Here is a 20505-nt window from a genome sequence, read left to right as displayed (position 1 = left end):
CACTGAGGACATGGTGCAGACCCATGCAGGCCCTGTGCGTGCTGCCTCAGTCTCTGTGAGTTCATAGGAGCTTTGCTCATGTTGCTCTCGAGGGTCTTGTTTCCTTGGTGTCTCCCATCCCCTCTGGCTCTTACATACAATACACTCTTTCTGCCTCCTCTTCTGCAGGGTTCCCTGAGCCTGGAGGAGAGTGATTTGATGGAGACATCTCACTTAGGGCTGAGCATTCCAAGGTCTCTCACACTCTGTGTAATGTCTGACTTAGGGGGGAGTCTCTGCATTTGTTCTCATCTTCTGAAGGAGGAAGCTTCTCTGATGATGGCCGATCAAGGCACTGATCCATGAGGACAGCAGAATCATTTTATCACTATGTTTTCAGTTGTTTTTTTTTTCCCCCTTTCTGTTTTTAGATCAGTGTTACTTGTTTTTACCCTAGGTCCTGGGCTATCTAGTCTCTAGTTCTCAGTCACCCAAGCAATGCCAGATAATAGGTTTTATCTCAGAGAGCGCGCCTTATGGCTAATCAGTTATTGGTTGGTTACTCCCACAAACTTTGTGTCAGCATTGACCTAGCATATCTTGCAGGCATTACACCACTTTAGATCAAAGGGGTTTAAGTTATTTTAATGATAAATCCCTAGAAGTCTGATATTTATATATATATATATATATATGTATGTACATATGTGTGTACATATGTATGTATGTATGTATGGTTATTTTCTAGATAGGGTTTCTCTGTGTAACCTTGGCTGGCCTGGAACTCTCTCTGTAGACCAGACTGGTCTTGAACTCAGAGATTCATCTGCCTCTGCCTTCCAAATACTGGGTGCCCCATCCCGTGGGGCAGTCAGAGACTATGGGGGTCCCATGGAAGAGAAAGCAAGACGGGGTGCAAAGGAACAATGACAGCAAATCAAGAGTCTGATCAAGCTGCAATTTTTAATGTTTCTTGCTCAGGTTATATACTCTTACAAGCAGAAGGGGCAAAGGGGAGGGGACAGGGTTACCACCACACCTTTGTCTTCGAGGAGTGCAGATGATCTCAGGATCAGGAAACTGGCTAGATAAAAAGTTCAGGTTGCTAGGCACCTGTCTATATGATGCATGACTACTTTGCCCTCAACTGTGCATGACTATTTTGCCCCTAACTGGACTTGGAGTTAAACACTTGTCTACAGGACCCATAGATATATGATCTCATAGCAAAATGAATTGTTAGATGTCTAACCACAAAATCTAAGGTGGGCTTTCATAACCAAGTCGGTTGTTAGATACTTATCAGTAAGATTAACGACCTATTTGTTCTTATCTATGCTGGTACTAAGTGGGCTGTTGGATACCTGACAGCAAGGTTAATGGTCTTTTGTTCTTAGCTGGGTCAGTACTTTCCCATCGAGGCAGCTGATGATTTCAGCTGGGCTAGTACATTCCCATGGAGGCCAAGGCTTTTGTGGCAATAAGCAGTTATGGCTGACAGAGCAGTCAGGCTGCTCCCAACAGCTGGGATTAAAGGTGTGTGCCACCACAGCCTGGCTGATTTCTATTTTAAAAGAAGAGTCTGCTACTCATTTGGTATGCAAATAGATGGTGGATCTTCTATAACTTTATTATTGAAAAATAACCATCTTTGCAATGCTTGCATAATGCATTTTTTGGTTGTGAGCCTAGCCTTTAACGGCTGAGCCATCTCTCCAGCCCTCATAATGCATTTTTACTGTTAAATTTTGCAGGGGATTACTTTCCCCTAGAAAACATGACAGAAATCCACTGTGGTTTGAACTATACATACCAAGGCTTTATCGTCAACTTTAAACTTGCCTTATTCTTCCAGTTAGATTTGATAGTAGCAACTAAACAAATATTGTTTCTTTTATATAAGTGAGTTATTTTACTTGAGGTAATTCAGAATTATGTGTCAAAGAGGAAATCTTTCTGATGACTACAGTTATGACAACAAAATCAAGTGTAGGTGTCAGGTCTCCTTCTGCCATGTTACATAACAGGGAGGCAGCTCATTTCCAGTGGTGATCTTAAGTGCTCCATAAGGGAGGGGTTCAGCGAGGGTCTTCAGGTCTCTGTTCTGGCTGCTGAAACGATCTGGAGAAACTGTCCCCTCTCCCCACCCCGGGGTAAGGGGAGAGGCCCATTACCTATGACTCATTCACTGTTCACTTGCTTTGCTTGCTTCTTTTCAGACCAAGTGCTTGTTCAGCTTATTCAGGGACACTGGGCACCATTTGGTCCACAATAACAAAGCAGGAGGACTTAACTCTCCACTGTCCAAACCTGTCTCCAAGAATCTGAAAGAAGAGAAACCAGGGAAAGACAAGGACATAGAAGGACGACCTCGGCTAGGAGAGTTGGTAGGCTCAAGACCATGTATACAGACAAACTCTTGCACTCATTTCCCATCTGGGGAACTGTATTGACGTATTTTGTGTCTTACTGTCCCCACTTCTATGAAGGCCATGAAACAACCCACATTCCGATGTTTCTTTTTGTTACAGCAAGCGCCTAGTATAAAATCACAGAGCTCAGACACACCATTGGAAAGTGAAGCCCCCCTGAGCCACAACCTTGAAGGACAGGTAATTATCTTCATCATTTCAGAAACTAAACTCTTCCAGACTTTCACTGAGTAACACAGCTTCCATAGAGAATGCTAGAGGTAGGATTTGAGTTACCCCAAGTGCTTGCTCATGAGTACTCTATGACCTCGGGCAAGCTTGCTCACTGAGACCGCAAAGTGAGTTCACACAAGACTGTGGCTGAGCTCCTTCCGGAATTAAACTGGTTTAGTTTAGCTTAGTTCCCACCCCCGCCCCTGACAGGGCTTCTCTGTGCAGAGAAAAGAGGAAAGAATGACGTGCATTTAAAATAGTTCCAAGAGAAGTATGAATGAGTTCACCAGGTACACTGGGGAGGCAGGAGGATCTCTGTGAGTTCAAGGCCCTGGTTCACACAGAAAGAGTGCCAGTCAACCAGGGCTACATAGTAAAACCTTGTCTTAAAAAAAAAAAAAAAAAAAAAGTAATTTTTTTTTTTAAAAAGTATGTTCAATGAGAGCCACTAGAGTAGAAATGAAAACACTTTCTTCAATGAGCTAACCACTACTGCTACATTTCTTTTAAATGGTTATCCCATGTAAAATATTTGAACCACAGAGATCACTCCGCATATGCGGTTTTATATGCATATTTACTTGGTGTATTGTAAGTAGTACCTGATGTTACTAAAAATGTTTCATTGCTGCCTTTTTATGAGATTACCAAGTAACCATGTCTCTGCAGCAATATATGGAAGCGGGGACGTACATCGTCTTGGAGATCCAGCTGGACAAAGCCCTGGTTCCTAAGCGGATGCCAGAGGAACTGGCCAGCAGGTGTGCAGCACTTATTCTCCTGTTTGCTACAGTTTAGGAATGAAGAGGAGGCCACTCATTTTGTCCCCAAAATGTAATGTCCCCTGTCCTAAGCAACAGTGCCTTTGTCTTTGTTACAGATAGAGTTTATTCCATTATTGTTTCTTCATTGGGAATGGCATTACATTTTTTTTTAGTTGACATGAGCAAGAAAGTATAAAACACCCAAATTTCTACTCTCATGACAGTATTTTCACACCCTGTTGTCTTTCTGGGAGTTGCTTTAAGGCCATAGACCTTAAAGCACATAGACACACTCATGCACATGCATCACATATACATATATGGAATTCTTGAAAACTGTGTTTACTGTACCATCACTTTGTTTATGTGTTACTATTTCATCAGCAATCTAAATTTGTTGGTATATAATGTTCCAAAGTGTTCTTGTATCCTTTTTTAAAATCTCTACATTTATTTATTTATTTTCTTAGTAGGTCTTGCTAAGGGTTTGTCATTTTTTTTGTTTTTAATTTTGTTTGTTTGTTTGGGTTTTCAAGATAAGGTTTGTGTGTGTGTGTGTGTGTGTGTGTGTGTGTGTGTAGGCCTGGCTGTCCTGAAACTCACTTTGTAGACCAAACTTGCCTCAAACTCACAGAGATCCACCTTTCCCTGCCTCCTGAGTCCTGGGATTAAAGGCATGTACCACCACTTCCCAGCAATTTTATTTTATGAGTATTTTTCTTATATTCATGTGCAGAGTGTGTGTGTGTGTGTGTTCGCATGCACGTGTGTATGGGCATACTCCCTCGTGTGTGCTGTCTGTGTGTGTTTGTGCTGTATATGTCTGTATGCACATGTGTGTATATGTGTACTTACTCATGTGCATGTGTGGAGGCCTGAGGGCAGTCTTCTTCAATCATCTGCACCTTATTTTTTTAAGGATTTTGTGTGTGTGTGTGTGTGTGTGTGTGTGTGTGTGTTTCTCTGTATAGCCCTGGCTGTCCTGGAACTCACTCTGTAGACCAGGCTGACCTTGAACTCAGAAATCTGCCTGCCTCTGCCTCCCAAGTGCTGGGATTAAAGGCATGCGCCACCACTGCCCAGCATATTTTTTTTAAGTTTTATTTATTGTTGTTGTTGGGGGGGGGTGCGGCAGTGGTGTATATTCACTCTGTGTTGCATTAGTGGTCAGATTACAACTCTGTAGAGCTGGCACCTTGTTCCCCCTTTACATAGGCCCCAGGGACGGAACTCAGGTTTCAAGTTTTCACTGCGAATGCCTTTATCCCCATAGTCATCTCCATAGCCTACCTTAGTTTTTTTTGAGATGGGTGTTTTTTTCACTCAAAATGGAACTTAACATTTTAACTAAACTGCTGGGCCAAGCTAGCCCTCTGTTCCCTACCTGCCTTTACCCGCCCCTATTCTGGCAGGTGAATCTTACCCCTATACCTGGCTTTTTTATGGTGGTGCGTCTACATATGAGATAGGATTCAAACTCAGGTCTTCTGGCTTGCACAGTAAGCGCTCTTCTCTATTGAACCATATCCCCAGCTCATTAATTCAGCATTATAATATGCTTACATTAGAATGAAGGTCAGCCCATAGGATCCCTCTGCTCTGAAACTACCAGTGAAACTTCATCACACCTGAATAAAGGTCTTTATGAAGGCCTGCAGTGGCCTGCACATTGAGCGTCTGCTTTGCCCTCCACTCTTCAGTCCAACCAAACTACTGTCTTTGCTTTTCCTCACATGTAAAACCCATTTTTTGTTATTCTTGTTTGTTTTGTTTTGTTTTTTTTGTAGAACATGATTTTGATATATTCAACTGTTAACATTCAACAAACAGAATAATTATTTTAAGATATATTTCATTGTTATGTCTTCCTTTTCATTTCTGATTTTATTAATTTCAGTAGTTTGTTTTGCTTCTGAGACAGGGTCTCACTATGTAGACCAGGCTGGCCTTGAACTCACAGAGATCCACCTGCCTCCTGAGTGCTGGGATTAAAGGTGTTTGTCAAACACTGAGCTCACATGTTTTTGTTGCTTTTTCCTGATACAGGGTCAAGGAAATGATACCCCCAAGACCACCTCTCACCCGCCGGACAGGGGGAGCTCAGAAGGCAAGTGTTAATGCCAGGGCGAAATTGTGGGTAACAATGCTTTTGAAGGCAACACAAGCTCTTCAGTGTGGCTTCCTGAGGTGTGGTGGAGTGTTTGTGTATGAGTGTGTGTGTGTGTGTGTGTGTGTGTGTGTGTGTGTGTACCCATTTGTGATCAATGAATCCTGTACAGTGTGTATGTAGCCTGATTTAGTGGAAAAGGACACTTTAGTGCTAACCTGGTTGGGGACTTCTAATCCATGATCTGTTCACTGCCAGGCCTTGGTTGTTTTCGCAGGCGGTGAGTGACTACCACACACAGATCAAGAGCATTTCTAGAGCCATTCTGAGTGAATACCACCGCATGTTTGGGAAGCAGGGGCATAAACAGGGGAGTGACATAGACAACGAGACCATGGAGGAGCAGAAGTGCCAGCTCAACTATGAGCTCAATTGCTCTGGAAAGTACTTTGCTTTCAAAGAACAGCTCAAGGTAAAGTATTCATTTCTTTAAGAATTCTATCAGCTCTGATTCTGCTAGGCTAGGCGCTCTAGCACAGAATGTCAGAAAGTGATCCACTTCTGCAGTGTCGGGATGCTGTGTATTTATTCCAAGTGAGAGCCTGTGAGACCGAATCCTCACTTGAGGCTGAGCTGGACTTGAGAGCAAACTTCACACCCTCCACTAGCACTATAGCTGATTCTCCATATCTCTCACTTAGGCCTCTTTGTCTGCCAAGTAAGAGTTGAGAACTGGTGCTGCACAGCTGTAATCCTAGCTCTCAGCAGGTGAAGGATCAGCCCAGCCTTGGCTACATAACAAGTCTGAGGCTAGCTTAGGCTCTGGGCTATGATGAAATCTTGTCCAAACAAAAACAAACAAACAAATCCTGGTCTTTTAAAATAGTGGCTAGTGTACTGGCTGGTTTTGTGTCAACTTGACACAAGCTGGAGTTATCACAGAGAAAGGAGCTTCAGGTGAGGAAATGCCTCCATGAGATTTAGCTGTAAGGCATTTTCTCAATTAGTGAACAAGATGGGGAGGGCCCATAGTGGTGGTGCCCTCCCTGGACTGGTAGTCTTGGGTTCTATAAAAAAAGCAATTGAAAAACAAAACAAAACAAAAAACAACAACAACAACAACAAGCAGGCTGAGCAAGCCAGGGGAAGCAAGCCAGCTCCTGCTTCCTGACCTGCTTGAGTTCCAGTCCTGACTTCCTTTGGTGATGAACAGCAACGTGGAAGTGTAAGCTGAAGAAACCCTTTCTTCCCCAACTTGCTTCTTGGTCATGATGTTTTGTGCAGGAATAGAAACCCTGACTAGGACAGCTAATATTTACGTTTAGAACATTTTAAGTTTTTTTTTTTAAATAGCTTTTTTTTTTAAGGTTTATTTATTTATCATATGTAAATACACTGTAGCTGTCTTCAGACACACCAGAAGAGGGCATCAGATCTCAGTACGGATGGTTGTGAGCCACCATGTGGTTGCTGGGATTTGAACTCAGGACCTTCAGAAGAGCAATCAGTGCTCTTAACCGCTGAGCCATCTCTCCAGCCCCCAGAACATTTTTTTTTTAAGTTTTGGGGATGAGTTATTTTTGAGCAATAAGAGATAGTATTACCATGTGGGATTATTATGAGTATTAATATGATGAAGATGTTTAGTATATAAACTAACTTAGTGAGGAAAAAAAGAAACCACAGCTGTCAGGCCATACCCAACATGCTAAATTTATGTATTATTCTCCCTATTTCTATGATGTATGTGTTTTAAGATCCCCAGTAGATGTTCAGAACTGTGGATAAGCAGCTAGAGAGATAGCTCAGCAGTTAAGTTCTTCCAGAGGACTAGGTTTGGTTCCCAGCACTCTCATGAAGGCTCACAGTCATCTGTTACTACAATCTCAGGGAATCTGATACCCTCTTCTGGCCTCTCTGGGCATCAGGCATACATGCGCACAGACGTTTATGCAGGCAAAACCTATACACGTAAAACAGAAATAAGTAAATAGCTTTAAACTGTGGATAATACTGAAGCTTGTCTGTTTCCTTCTGTGTATGTGCCTATGATTTTTTTCACTCAAAGGAAGCACTTTATGGCTTCTCTATGGTGTATCCAAACTGATGGCATCATTCATTGCTGGTGCTTTGGTGCCTTTATTCTGTTCAGTAGGGAGTGTTGAACACACATGATATGGTACCTTGGCTGTCAATCTGATAGCATGTTTACCAAGTGCTTAGTGCTTGGTATCCTAGACAGTATGAAATACTAAGCAGAGAGCACTCCAGATCCAAGGAGCTGGACACAGTGTGAGACTTCTACATCTACGCAGAACACAATCAACTTGAAGCTTATGAACTGTTTGTTTCTGGAATTTTCCACTTGTTTTCAAACTGGACTTGACCATGGGTAACAGACTGCAGCTTCAGCAAGACTACTGTATTTGTGTAACTTTGTCTTTTAGACAAAGTCTGGCTGTACAACCTTGGCTGTCTTGAACTATGGCTCTCTCCTGGCTTTGCTCTGTTGGTGCTGGCTTTATAGGCATGGGCCACCATACAGTTTTATGTAGTTTCAAACTTCTATTTCTCTTTTCTTTGTTCAGCTTCTCAGTCACCATCTGAAGTATGATGGCAAGACTGAAAGAAACTACGGATTCACTTAATAAATAAGGAGACTGGGTTACCAGAATAGAATATATGATGCTGGCTGGTGTTGATGCATGCTTTTTTTGTTTTGTTTTGTTTTGTTTGCTTTTCGAGACAGGGTTTCTCTGTGTAGCCTTGGCTGTCCTGGAACTCACTCTGTAGACCAGGCTGGCCTCGAACTCAGAAATCTGCCTGCCTCTGCCTCCCAAGTGCTGGGATTAAAGGCGTGCGCCACCACCACCCCGGCGATGCATGCTTTTAACCCCAGCACTTGGAAGGCAGAGGCAGGAGGATCTCTGTGAGTTTGAGGCCAGCTTGGTCTATAGAGGGAAATTCAGGACAGCCAGCCACACACACACACACACACACACACACACACACACTCAGAGAGAGAGAGAGAGAGAGAGAGAGAGAGAGAGAGAGAGAAGAGAAGAGGAGAGAGAGAGATTGTCCCTAAAACACAAACAAAAACAAAACAAAACAAGACAAACATACAAGCAAAGAATATGTGAAGTGGTACAGTGACAGTGTTTTAACCAGAATCCTGTTCTCTAGCCTCTCAGACCTTTCTCCGTGACACCGAATGACTGCTGGGAAAGACACAACTCACAAACCTACTTTCAAGGTTATTTCAGCTCCATGACCTAATTCACATGTATGGGCACTGCCATTCCCCTGTTAGTGATGTTGCAAACTCTCGAAAAGAATTTCTTACAAGCCAGGCTTGAGGTACATGTCTTTAAAACTAGTGCTTGGGAGACAGAGGCAGGTGATGTGCGTTGAAGAGCACCGTGGGCTACAAAGTGCATCCCAGTCCAGCCTGGGCTACATAGTGAGACTGTCTTTAAATACACAAATCCATTCAGAACATTGTTGACGGGGGAGCTGTTAGCGGACTGAGAGCCTCACAGATAACGGGGAAGAAACTGACCATCCCTTGAGGTTCTGATGAGCCCGATATTAGAAGCCCTAAAGACCTGGGTGTCAGTACACTGCTGAACCGCAGCGTCAGAAGGGCATGTGTATGTCTTGCAGCATGCTGTGGTAAAGATTGTGAGAGAGAAATACTTGAAGACAACAGCATTCGAAAGCCAGGAGGAGCTGCAGACATTTATCAGTGAGCTGTATGTGTTCTTGGTAGATCAAATGCATGTGGCCCTGAACCAGGTGGGTGTTTACAACTGAGAGCCCACCCCCTCAGAGGGGAGGGCAGCAGGGCTTCTTTCTAAACACTCCTTCCTTCTTTGCTCATTCTCTTCCTTTATTCAACAAACACGGATGAAGTAGTCTGTTCTGTATGGGGTACTGACAGTCCTTTTGGAGGGGGAAGGGATATGCTCTTTCAGTTTCTTACAAAGATTAGTTCTCCAGCTTTAAAGAATGTGACACGGGACTGGAGAGATAGCTCAGGGGTTAAGAGGACTAGTTGTTCTTCCAGAGGATACAAGTTTGACCCCAGCATCCACATGGTGTCTCATAACTGCCTGCACCCTCATCTGACCTCAGACAAGACATGTATGCACTAACACACACACACACATACACAAGAAGAATAAAAGATTTTTAATATGACAGAATTGTTAAATAAAAGCTATGGAAATCACAAAATGAAACATTTTCTGAATGTACACAAGTCTCAATTTTTCCTCAGGGTAATAAATATAAGGAAAACCCATATCTTTGGATATTTGAAAAGGCATGTTGGAACTGCTGGTAAAGATGGTGGTAACAATTAAAATATGCCTTTACATTTTTAAATTACATTTGCATTTATTTTGTGTGCCACAGTGCATTTGTCCAGATCCCTCCTTCCCAGGGACCAGATTTAAGTCGTTAGGATTGGCAGCCGATTCCTTTACCCGCTGAGCTCCTTTGCCAGCTTGGAATGTGCATTTTAGCGACTGCCGATGGCTTTGTACCCACGAGTCTGTGCCTGTGTTTGCATGCTTGCGTCTTGCCTGCTTTTCTGCATTCCTGCAGGTAGCTAATTGTTACCTGGTGTGACAAAAGCAAATCTCTGAGCAGCCAAGCCACCTCACGGCCTCTGTCTGTCCTCTTCTCTCTTCCTTCACTGCACTCTTTCTTTCCTGACCTTTCCTTACATGCTTCAGTCTTCTCAGAATAGGTAAGACCGGGGAGCACAATGCTACAGGATTGGGGCAGTCTGGCTTGGACATGAGTGTGGGTGGCATGTATGATCTTATATGATTTGTTTGGAACACTCTTGACAGTTGACGTGAGGTGGGAATTGTGTGCCGCCTTCCATCCCCGGGACTGCTTGTCTAGCACAGGAGTCAGGCTTGATGCAGATGAGGTGGATGCTTTTGCTAGAGGCTTGTCTCTCAGGGGCAGGCCAGAGCTTTGTGCAATCCTGGGACCTCTCAGGGAAGGTTGCCTAAAGGAGCCGGGCCTTCGAAGCTGCACACATCTCCAGGTGGCTGTGTCAGAGTCATCAGGTACATCACCAGGCTTAGGAGCTCAGGAGCGTGACATACACATTTCTGTATAGGCCATACAGTTCAGGAGCAGAGGTCGGAGAATCAGGACTTGAAGCTGGGCAACCATTCCTGATGAGAGCTTTGGGTGGGGGTTGGGGGTGGAGGAGAGGCCTTGAATGCTTCACAGAGAAAAACTCCAGGGTCAGAGGAATAGCTAAGCAACTGTTGAGAGCACTGGATGCTCTTCCAGAGGACCTGGGTTCAATTCCTAGTACCTACATGGTGGTTAACAACCATCCATAAGTCCATATCCAGGTGAATCTGACACCCTCTTCTGGTATCTATGGGCACCAGGCAAAACACCCAAAAACTTAATAATATGCGTAGGTATCTTGCCTGCACATATGTATGTTTACTGTGTATATGTAGTGCCCATGGAGGCCAGAAGAGGGCATCAGGTCCCCTGAAACTATGCCACAGGTGGTTGTGAACTGCAACCATGTGGGTGCTGGGAACTGAACCATCTCAAGCTCATTGCTAGATCAGCCAAAGCTCGTAACCTCAGAGCCATCTCTCTAGCCCTGAGTCAAGTGTTCTTAAGCTTAGGACTTGGTGACTGAGCATTGGTGGCCAAGGAACAGAGCATGAGTAGATTCGGTGGGAGTGGGGTGGGTAGGAGGATCCTGGGTTTATTTTTGAACACCAGCACCGGTGGGTCTTTGCTTAAGAGAGAGCAGTTTGAGCTAGAGATGAGGTTTGAGGAGCCATGTGGCCAGAGACACAGCTGCCTGAAAAAATTATGAGGAAAGACCAAAGGTCTGGCAGTAGATGCCTAGGAAGTATCCGTGAAGGGATGGGTGAGCAGAAGAGATAACAAAGGGAACAAATGAAACTTCAGGAAGCAGGGGAGTGTGGGATTGCTGGAGCCAAGGAGAAAGAATTAAAAAGAAAACAGATGTACATTGTCCAATACTTAAGAATTCAAGAAAAAAAAAAAAACAAGTCGAGGGAATTTTGTTGAATCTGACAATAAGGAGATTATTGTCAAATTTTCCATGGGAATTTTCATTTACACTGGGAAGATTCAAACTAAAATTAATTGAGTAGTAAATATGTTGATAGGAAATAATATACATTCAAGAAGTTGGACAAAGGAACATAGAATCTAGAAATTACAGGGCTATTTTCTTTAAGGCGAGCACATTAATGGGTTTGGTAAATGAAGTGGGCAAAGTGGACAAGTTAAATCCAAGTGAAGGACTGGGCATGGTGACTTCAACACCCATGACGCTGAGTGAGGCAGGGGGATAGCCATGAGTGCAGGCCAACTTGGGCTTCATAGTGAGTTCCAGGCTTGCCTAGGCCTACATTGTTCTTTTCCGACTATCATGGGTGAGAGCGTGAGAACCTGTCTCAAAGAAAACAAACAAGAAAATTAAGTAAAGGGAGGAAATGCAGTCAGAAAGCCTAGGTGGAGAACTGAGAGAACCAGGCTTGAGATGGAAAGGTTGGCCTTGAAAAGGAGGAAAGAAGCCTTGGGTGACTCTCATCTGAGATCACAAGGACAGGGCATGGGGAGAAACAGCTTAGATGGGAGCTAACGGTTGAGGGCTAGGAGCTAGGGAGATGGTTCAGCAGTTAGAGCACTGACTATTTTTTCAGAGGACCTGGGTTCCATTCCCAGCATCCACACTGCAGCTCACAGTTGTCCCTAACCCTCACACATACAAGTGTGCAGGCAAAACACCACTACACGTAATATTTTTAAAAATTATAAAAAAGTAAATAGTTTATAAAAAAAAAAAAGTTGAGGGTTTAGACCTGGGAATAAAGCTCAGTTAGAGCATTTCCCAGGCATATGCAAGGTGCTAGGCCCAGTCTCCAATACCTTTGAGAACTTAAGGGTTGCTTGTCTAATACCTCTCTTTCTTCCTTTTGACAGTGCTTCACATAGTCTAGGCTAGCCCTGAACTTGCTATGCAGCCAAGGATGACCTTGAATGGATCCTTCTGCCTCCACCTTCTAAGTGCCTATTATGGTTAGCCTTTCACACATAATGTTTATGTTTCGTTTATGTTATGACTATACCTCATATCCAGTTTATTCTTATGAACATCTCCACATGTAATTGTTTATTTTGTTTGTTTACAATCTCAATGACAAGGCCATCCCGGATGATGTCCCAAGCACTAGCTCAACGATTCAGACAAGCATCGATCAGCTTCGACTCTTTGCCTTTGAGGCAGAAGTCAACGAGAACTTTGAAATGGCAGCAATGTATTATGAAGAGGTGACCAGACATCTCAGTGATTGTTGTTATTATTTGTGAATCTGTGTAAAATTATAGTTTTTTTGTTTGTCTTGTTTATAGAGTTGTTTAGTTGGTTTTAATTTTTTGAGATAGGGTTTCCCTGGCTGTCCTGGAATTCACTCTGTAGACCAGGCTGGCTTTGAACTCAGAGATCTGCCTGCCTCTGCCTCCTAAGTGTTTCGATTAAAGGTATGTGTCAGCACCCCCCCCAATAAATTGTAGGTTTTTAAATTAAATTTAAACTCAATCCGTCAAACCATAGACACAGATCAGTAGACTAGAATGAGAGGTGCCAAAACTATGCCCATATGAGTAAGATCATTTGATTTTTGGTTTTGGTTTTGTTATTAATTTATCTTTTTCTTTTTTGGAGACAGGGTCTTGTGTATCCCAGGCTGACCTTAAAATCATTATTAGCCAAGGATGAACTTGACCTTCTCTTCTCCTCCCTCTATCTCTCTGACGTTAGGATCATGGCGGCACCCACAGCACCCCCAGTTCATGGAGTATTGGGATTCAACAGGAGACCTTACGCATGCCAGGCTTGTACTCTACAAAGCCCAGGCTTTGGAATTTTGAGACAAGATGTTTCCCTGTATCTCAAGCTGGCCTATGAGATCTTCCTGTTTCAGCCTCCTGAGTTCTACTATTAAAGAAATGAGCCATGTGTCCAATAGGACACTTGACTATTTTTTAAATTTGTTTTTACTTTGTGTATAAAGTGTTTTGTCTCCTTGTGAGCATGTGCACCAGGTACATGCCTGGTGCCTGTGGAGAGCAGAAGACGGCATCAGATGTCCTAGGACTGGAGTTACATATAGTTGCAAGCCACTACATGGGTAGTATGATTCAAACAGGGTCTTCCCCTTCTTAGATATTGTATCAGGTTCTCTCATTTGAACCCAGAGCTAACCAATCTGGCTAGTCTAGCTGCTCAGCTTGCTCTGGAGCCTAGGGTCTGTAGGCCCCTGTCTCTCACACTGAGATTACCAACAGGCTACTACACCTACCTGGCTATTCCTTGGGTGCTAGGGATCCGAACTCTGGTCCTCATGTTTGCATAAGTGCCTTTTCCCCAGCACCCAGGGCATTAGACATTTGATGAAGTTGTAGAATAAATGCAATGGACAAATGAGTTGTTTCAACAAATAGTACGAGAGCAGCTGGTAGTCCACATGCAAAATGGACAAGCCTTGACCTGACTTTCAACATTTTGCAAAAATCAATGATGAGTGGATAACAAATCTAAATGTAAAACATGGAACTTTCAGAAGAAACAGGAGAAAAAAATCTCTTTGACCAAGTGTGGTGTGGAGAGTCCCTTGGCAGACAACCAAAGGACAGAAGGTGCCAGGGAAAAATGATGTCCGTCATCCCAGCACCAGAAAGTAGGAGCAGGAAGATTGCCGTAAACTGGAAGCCAGTGTGGGCTTTATAACAAGGTCCAGGCTTGCCAGGGCTATGAAAGTACAGAGTAGGGCTGGCGAGATGGCTCAGCGGGTAAGAGCACAGGACTGCTCTTCTGAAGGTCCTGAGTTCGGATCCCAGCAACCACATGGTGGCTCACAACCACCCGTAATGAGACTGGACGCCCTCTTCTGGTGCATCTGAAGACAGCTACAGTGAATTAAGCCGGAGCGAGCGGGGCCAGCAGAGGTCCTGAGTTCAGTTCCCAGCAGCCACACTCATGATAGCTCATGGCCATCAGTACAGCTACAGTGTACTCATACACATAAAATAAATAAAGTAAATCTTTAAAAAAAAAAAAGAAAGTACAGAGTAGGAGAAATTATTTGTAGAACATATATTTTTCAAGCAACTTGTATCCAGCATTTAAGACTCAAAAGAGGCCCACCTCTGTAATCCTAGTATTCAGGAGGCAGAGGCAGGTGGATCTCTGAGCTGGCAGTCAGCTTGGTCTACAGTGAGTTTCAGGATGGCTAGAGCTATATAGTGAGACCCTGTCATGAAAAAGCCAAACCAAACTAAAAGACTCAACACAACATTTTTGTAAAACTATCTAGCATCTGTTTTAGTGTTTAATTACTTTGGTTATACCTAAGAGTGGAATTGTGGGATGTATAGTGATTCTGTGTTTAACTTTTGAAGAATTTCTGTTGAGATGTTGACAGGGATTGCCTTGTGTGTAGGTTGCTCTGAGCAGCACTGACGTCTTAACAACACTAAATCTTCCCATCCTAACCTGTACTCAGGGTAGCTGTCCATTCATTCATGTCCTCTTTAATTTCTTTTATCTTTCCTTTTCCTTTTTTGGGGGAGGAGAGTGGTGGTTTTTTGGGTTTGGGAGACAGGGTTTCTCTGTGTAGCTCTGGCTGTCCTAGAACTCACTCTATAGACCAGGCTGGCCTTGAACTCACAGAGATCTGTCTGCCTCTGCCTCCCAAATACTGGCATTAAAGGCATGAGCTACTATACCTTGATAATTTCTTTAAGCCATGTTTGTAGTTTTCATTTACATGAAGCATCCTTCTTCTTGGGATAGATAATTCTTATAGATAATTGTGTATGTTTGCCATCTCAAGTTTATGATAGCAATTATTATCTATGGCTAACACAATAAAGACAGTCAGTTCCTAAGGTATTGGTTGAGTTTAGGAATAAATCTCTTGAGGATTTGATTTTTAAGTCATGTCAGCAATTATAGACTCAAAGCATCTGGGTCCTGTATAAGCAAAAGAAAAATGGTATTTTGGGCTTTCATAGAAAGTATTGTACCTATGGAACAGCTACTGTGTTGCTATGCACAAAAAGTAGGGTGTAGTATTGCAATAACCCTGTCTCTCCCGATCCTGTGTGTACCTAGAGGTTGGTTCGTGAGCCCCAGAACCTGGAAAACTGGCTGGACTATGGTGCTTTCTGCCTCCTCACTGAAGACAACATCAAAGCGCAGGAGTGTTTCCGGAAAGCCCTTTCTCTGAATGAGAGTCATATTCACAGGTAGACAAGGAGAGATGGATGAGACGCAGCAAATAAGTTGCAACTCGAGCTTGTCTTTGTTCCATTGATGTGACAAGGGACCAGACTGCTAACAGTGCACGTGGGTCTCTCCTCAGCTTGTTGCTGTGTGGTGTTCTGGCTGTCTTGCTGGAGAACTATGAGCAAGCAGAAATCTTCTTTGAGGATGCTACATGCTTGGAACCTACCAATGTTATTGCCTGGACTTTACTCGGTATGCTGTTTCCCTGTGATGTGGATGTGGATGTGGGATGGGGAAACACCATCATGAGATTCTTTATTTCCCCTATTTACTCTAGCAACTGAGGATGTGGTTTTTAAACTTGAGTAAAACAAACGTGGCAGAGAGAATAAAATGTACCCATTCTTCATCTATGATGGTGGGAAGTCAGCCCTTTATCTCAGCTTCTTTCCTTCCTCAGGATTGTTCTATGAGATTCAGAATAATGATATTCGAATGGAAATGGCGTTTCATGAGGCCTTCAAACAGCTTCAGGCACGAACCCTCCAAACAAAGATAAAGAACAGTGCAACCGAAGAGAACATTGAAGAAGGAGTTAAAGTAGAGCCCAGTTTTGGCCCTTGGGGAGTCATACAGGAATCCTCCACAGCCATCAAATCAGAGGGCCTATCAGGTGGGAGTGGCCTGTGGAGAGGGGGCGTGGCCTAAGGGATAGGACCTGGTCCAAAGTAGGCACCAAGTCAGTGTTTGTTCAGCAAATGCTGAAACTTTTCGCCATTTCAGCACTATCAGGAGAAATACCTTGTTTATTTATAACTCATCACCTGCGACCTGGTCTAAAGTGTCTGTCGATACTGATTTTCATACTATGTAGAAATAGTATTCAAACCACCACACCAGGATTTCACTTAGTAACACAGGCTAGTCTTGAACTTGCCATGTATCTCAAGCTAGCTTTGAACTTGCTATCATTCAGCCTTGGTCTCCCAAGTGCTGGGATTATAGGCCTGCGCCATCATGCCTGGCTGTAGTTTAGTTTTATGATCTTTTTCTTCAATTACTTTATAATTGCCTCACATTTGGATCTTTACAAAATTGATTCTAAAATGTTCTGCTGTCATTCTGTCATGCTCGTCAGGGGGAGACACATCCGTGTCTTCTGTGCTGTGGTTGAGGGCAATGCCTTGATATCTGGCTCGCTATCAGGCACTCTCATGTGACGGTCTCGCTTAACTAGGTATGGACCTTTGCCTCTCATATGGGTTTTATAGGGAATTAATTTAGTGACTCTTTAAAATATAGTTATCATTTTTATTTGGACTGTATTTTTACAGATTTTCTGAGGGATAATTAACATTTTCATCTTAGTGCATTCTGCCCTATGTGGTGATGACACTCTCCACTTAGCAAGTTATCTTCTTACTCTTTTAATAACATTTTAATGTTTTATCTAATGAGGTCTTGTTTAGTAAACAAAATTTCTAGTCATTTCTTGGTTTCAGATAATTTTTATTAGACTTATATATGGAAGCTTCCCCCCTTTTTTTTTCACTCTAATGATTTAATGGTTTTTGTTGTTTCTTAAAATTTTGACTAGGAGCTGGATGTGGTGTCCCACACTTTTAATCCTAGCACTCGGGAGGCAGAAGCAGGTGGATCTCTGAGGCCCTGAGGCGAGCCTGGTCTACAGAGCAAATCCCAGGGCAGCCAGAGCTACACAAAGAAACCCTGTTTTGAAAAACAAAACAAAAAAACCCAATGAACCAACCAACCAACCAACCATCTATATGACTGATAGCACCCACCAATAAACATAGTTTTATCTTCTTCCTTCCCAAAGCTCAAGTCACGATATCTTTTTTAAATGTTTTGCCTTATTTTTAATTATGTGTGTGCCTGTGTCTGGGTCGGGTGTGTGCACATAACTTGAGGGGCTGTGGAGGGATCCAGTCCTCCTGATGTTCTCAGCAGCCAGGAGCCATCTGATGTCGGTGCTGGGAACCCAGCTTGGGTCCACTTGGAGTTCTAAGCCCCTGAGCCACTTCTCCAACCCCCACATTTTCTTTCTATTCTCCCCAATATTGTTGCAATTTCTCTCTTTCTCTCTAAATTGTCTTCTTTTGTTATGTTGCAATTTCTGGTGTAATCCTTCAGCTTTCATCTTGTGTGTTTGAAGTTACTGGGTTTCTTTTCTTCTTTTAAGAAATTACCAAGAGGTTTTTCTTTGTTGTTGTTTAGGGATTAGACCCCAGAGCTCACAATTGCTGAGTCCTCGCCCCACCGTGGATCTGCATCCTCAACCCCAAGGTTCTTTTTGGTGTTTACTTTTTTCCGTTTCTTTGACACGGTCTCTTTTTTCCCCTCTCTTCAAAGTGGGAAGTGCCTTATGGGGGGTGTATTTCCCTCTCTCACCTTTAACCCCCAGTTTCTGTCTTCTCACATCTTATGCATTCAGTTCCATTGTCTGCTGTGAGATGTCACTATGTCTGGGACTGAGGGCGCTGGGGGCTGGAAGGATGGAAGGTGTTTGTGCTCCTTATTCACGATGCCCACCCTTTAGCCTGTTCCTTCCATGTTTCGGGGATGTCTGTCTTATTGTTTGCACATCTTCTCTCCTATAACCTTTCAATGCCAGAAAGAGGAAGCTCCTTTTCATCAAAATCTAATCTGTTTAGGACCAAACACTGCTTTATCCAGTCTAGACGAGTTTTTGGAAGAAACGTCTAAGGCACAATCTGAATCACAAGAGCCAATAACCTCTGTACAGCCTCTGGAGTCTTCCCTTACTCAGAAGTCATCCAACACTTTATTAAAGGAGCTGACATCAAAGAAAGGTGAGGAGGAGTCAATATTTCCCTGGAGAGAGGGAGAGTGCGAAGACTTAGGATTGTAGATATGGACGTCCTGACGTGTTTGAACTTGCACTGACCACACTTCACATCAGTCTAGGATCTGAATTCTAAACCCCATGATGGGACCCCTCTGATAAGTATGGATTTTAATTTTGTTCACACAAGAGCTAACAGAACTATAATTTTCTAATGAGCCTTCATTTTCAGAATATCTATACATTGTGTTGCAAACCCAAGGAAGTCTAAAAACTTCTTTAAATTAATTGGTTAAGTGTGTGTGTGTGTGTGTGTGTGTGTGTGTGTGTGTGTGACATGTGCACATGCATGTGCATGTGGGGCCAGAGGCCAACACCAGGTATCTTCCTTAGTCACTTTCCACCTTGTTTTCTGACACCATGTCTCATTGTTTCAGCTGTCCTGGTTGACCAGTGAGCACAGGGATCTACATGGCTTTGTGTGGCCAGTGGTGGGATTCAGTGACACACCTGCACCTGTGTTTGTGTGTGTGTGTTTGTGTGTGTGTGAGAGAGAGAGAGAGAGAGAGAGAGAGACAGAGACAGAGACAGACAGAGATAGAGAGAGAGACAGAGAGACAAAGAGACAGAGAGACAGAGAGAGAGACAGAGACAGACAGATAGAGATAGAGAGAGACAGGGAGAAACAGAGAGAGACAGAGAGAGGATATGGAGGTCAGAACTCAGGCCTTTACTGACTGATTCGTCTCTCTAGGACCCTTTGAATAGTTTCAAAAGCCCTTTCGTTTGGTTGTATCTGCCTTAGAACCCCTGGTGCATCTGACTTGATGGCCTTTGTGAACACTTTCCTCATCATAGCTAGAAACGGCCGATTCTGGTTTTTATCTCATCTGAGATCAAGATCTTCTCCCTACCTTATTAATAGGCCTGGGTCTCTGATACTTCTTATTTGCATCTGGTCTCCTATCCTGTTGATCTATTTCCAGAAACATCGAAATGCCAAGATTCATCAGCCTTTTTCTCTCCTACCCACCATGTTACTCCCCAACCTCCTGTGACTATCTTCATGGAAACCATTCGCTTCTTGATGAAGGTCAACGCTGTACAGGTCAGAATGTTTGGGAACTGGCACACAAATGGCAGATTTCAGGGAATTATGTATTCTGTTCACAGCAGTGTCATGTGAACTTAAATATGTGTGCAGCAGAAACCAAACATATGTTTTCGGTGCTGGGGGTTGAGCTTGGGACCTCCTACATGTTGAGCACACATCCCACCATGGAGCTCTATGACTAACTCTTCAGTCGTTCTTTGCAGGGCATTTCTTACCGAATGTAGGGGACATCCAAACACTGGCCACTCTCTGCAGGAGCAGCAGCCTGCACAAGTCAGACTCTAAGTGTAACTGTAGCCTGACTTCTTTCTTGTTTGGAATACTTTTACACTTACTCATTTATAGGGAGGCACACCCATGTGAGGTCAAAGGATAACTTACATAAGTCAGTCCTCTCCTTCCACCATGAGGGTTTGGGGGATCAAACTCAAGTCCTTTGGCCTAGCAGCAAGTCCCTTTACCCACTGAGCCATCTTGTCAGCCCCTGAGCCTTTCCTTTTAGGACCTTATGAGCGCTGGGATTCACGAGCAAGTGATCATACCCCTCCCCCCTATAGTGTCCTGACCAACTGAAAACAGATGCACAGTGCCATGTGAGAAGGGGTTAAAACATTAAATGATTTTAATCATAAAACTAGATTATAGGTCTGGCAAGATGGCTTAGCAGGTAAAGGGACTTGCCACCAATCTGATGACTTGAGCTTGATTCCTGGAACCTATATGGTGGAAGAAGAGAACTAACTCTTGTATA

The 20505-nt window shown here is 43.4% G+C and overlaps 1 protein-coding gene across 2 annotated transcripts in view; it reads left to right on the top strand.

Moving 5' to 3' along the window:
• Cfap70 (cilia and flagella associated protein 70) overlaps nucleotides 1-20505 on the top strand; it is a 61228-nt gene that overhangs the window by 32153 nt on the left and 8570 nt on the right. The window contains exons 11-23 of one of the 2 annotated variants that reach the window (XM_031361269.1): nucleotides 2199-2366; nucleotides 2511-2591; nucleotides 3294-3385; nucleotides 5435-5495; nucleotides 5773-5967; nucleotides 9162-9293; nucleotides 12729-12854; nucleotides 15700-15833; nucleotides 15950-16065; nucleotides 16274-16486; nucleotides 18052-18120; nucleotides 18489-18647; nucleotides 19627-19748. In XM_031361269.1, the coding sequence (XP_031217129.1) occupies nucleotides 2199-2366; nucleotides 2511-2591; nucleotides 3294-3385; nucleotides 5435-5495; nucleotides 5773-5967; nucleotides 9162-9293; nucleotides 12729-12854; nucleotides 15700-15833; nucleotides 15950-16065; nucleotides 16274-16486; nucleotides 18052-18120; nucleotides 18489-18647; nucleotides 19627-19748 (1668 nt within the window). The remainder of the gene's footprint in view (nucleotides 1-2198; nucleotides 2367-2510; nucleotides 2592-3293; nucleotides 3386-5434; nucleotides 5496-5772; nucleotides 5968-9161; nucleotides 9294-12728; nucleotides 12855-15699; nucleotides 15834-15949; nucleotides 16066-16273; nucleotides 16487-18051; nucleotides 18121-18488; nucleotides 18648-19626; nucleotides 19749-20505) is intronic. The other variant, XM_031361270.1, reaches the window with a different exon arrangement.

Source organism: Mastomys coucha, unplaced genomic scaffold (genome assembly GCF_008632895.1).
Source record: "Mastomys coucha isolate ucsf_1 unplaced genomic scaffold, UCSF_Mcou_1 pScaffold9, whole genome shotgun sequence".
In the NCBI taxonomy this organism is placed as follows: Eukaryota; Metazoa; Chordata; class Mammalia; order Rodentia; family Muridae; genus Mastomys; species Mastomys coucha.
The sequence above is the reverse complement of the archived record's forward strand: the minus strand, read 5'-3'. Positions and strand labels throughout refer to the sequence as shown.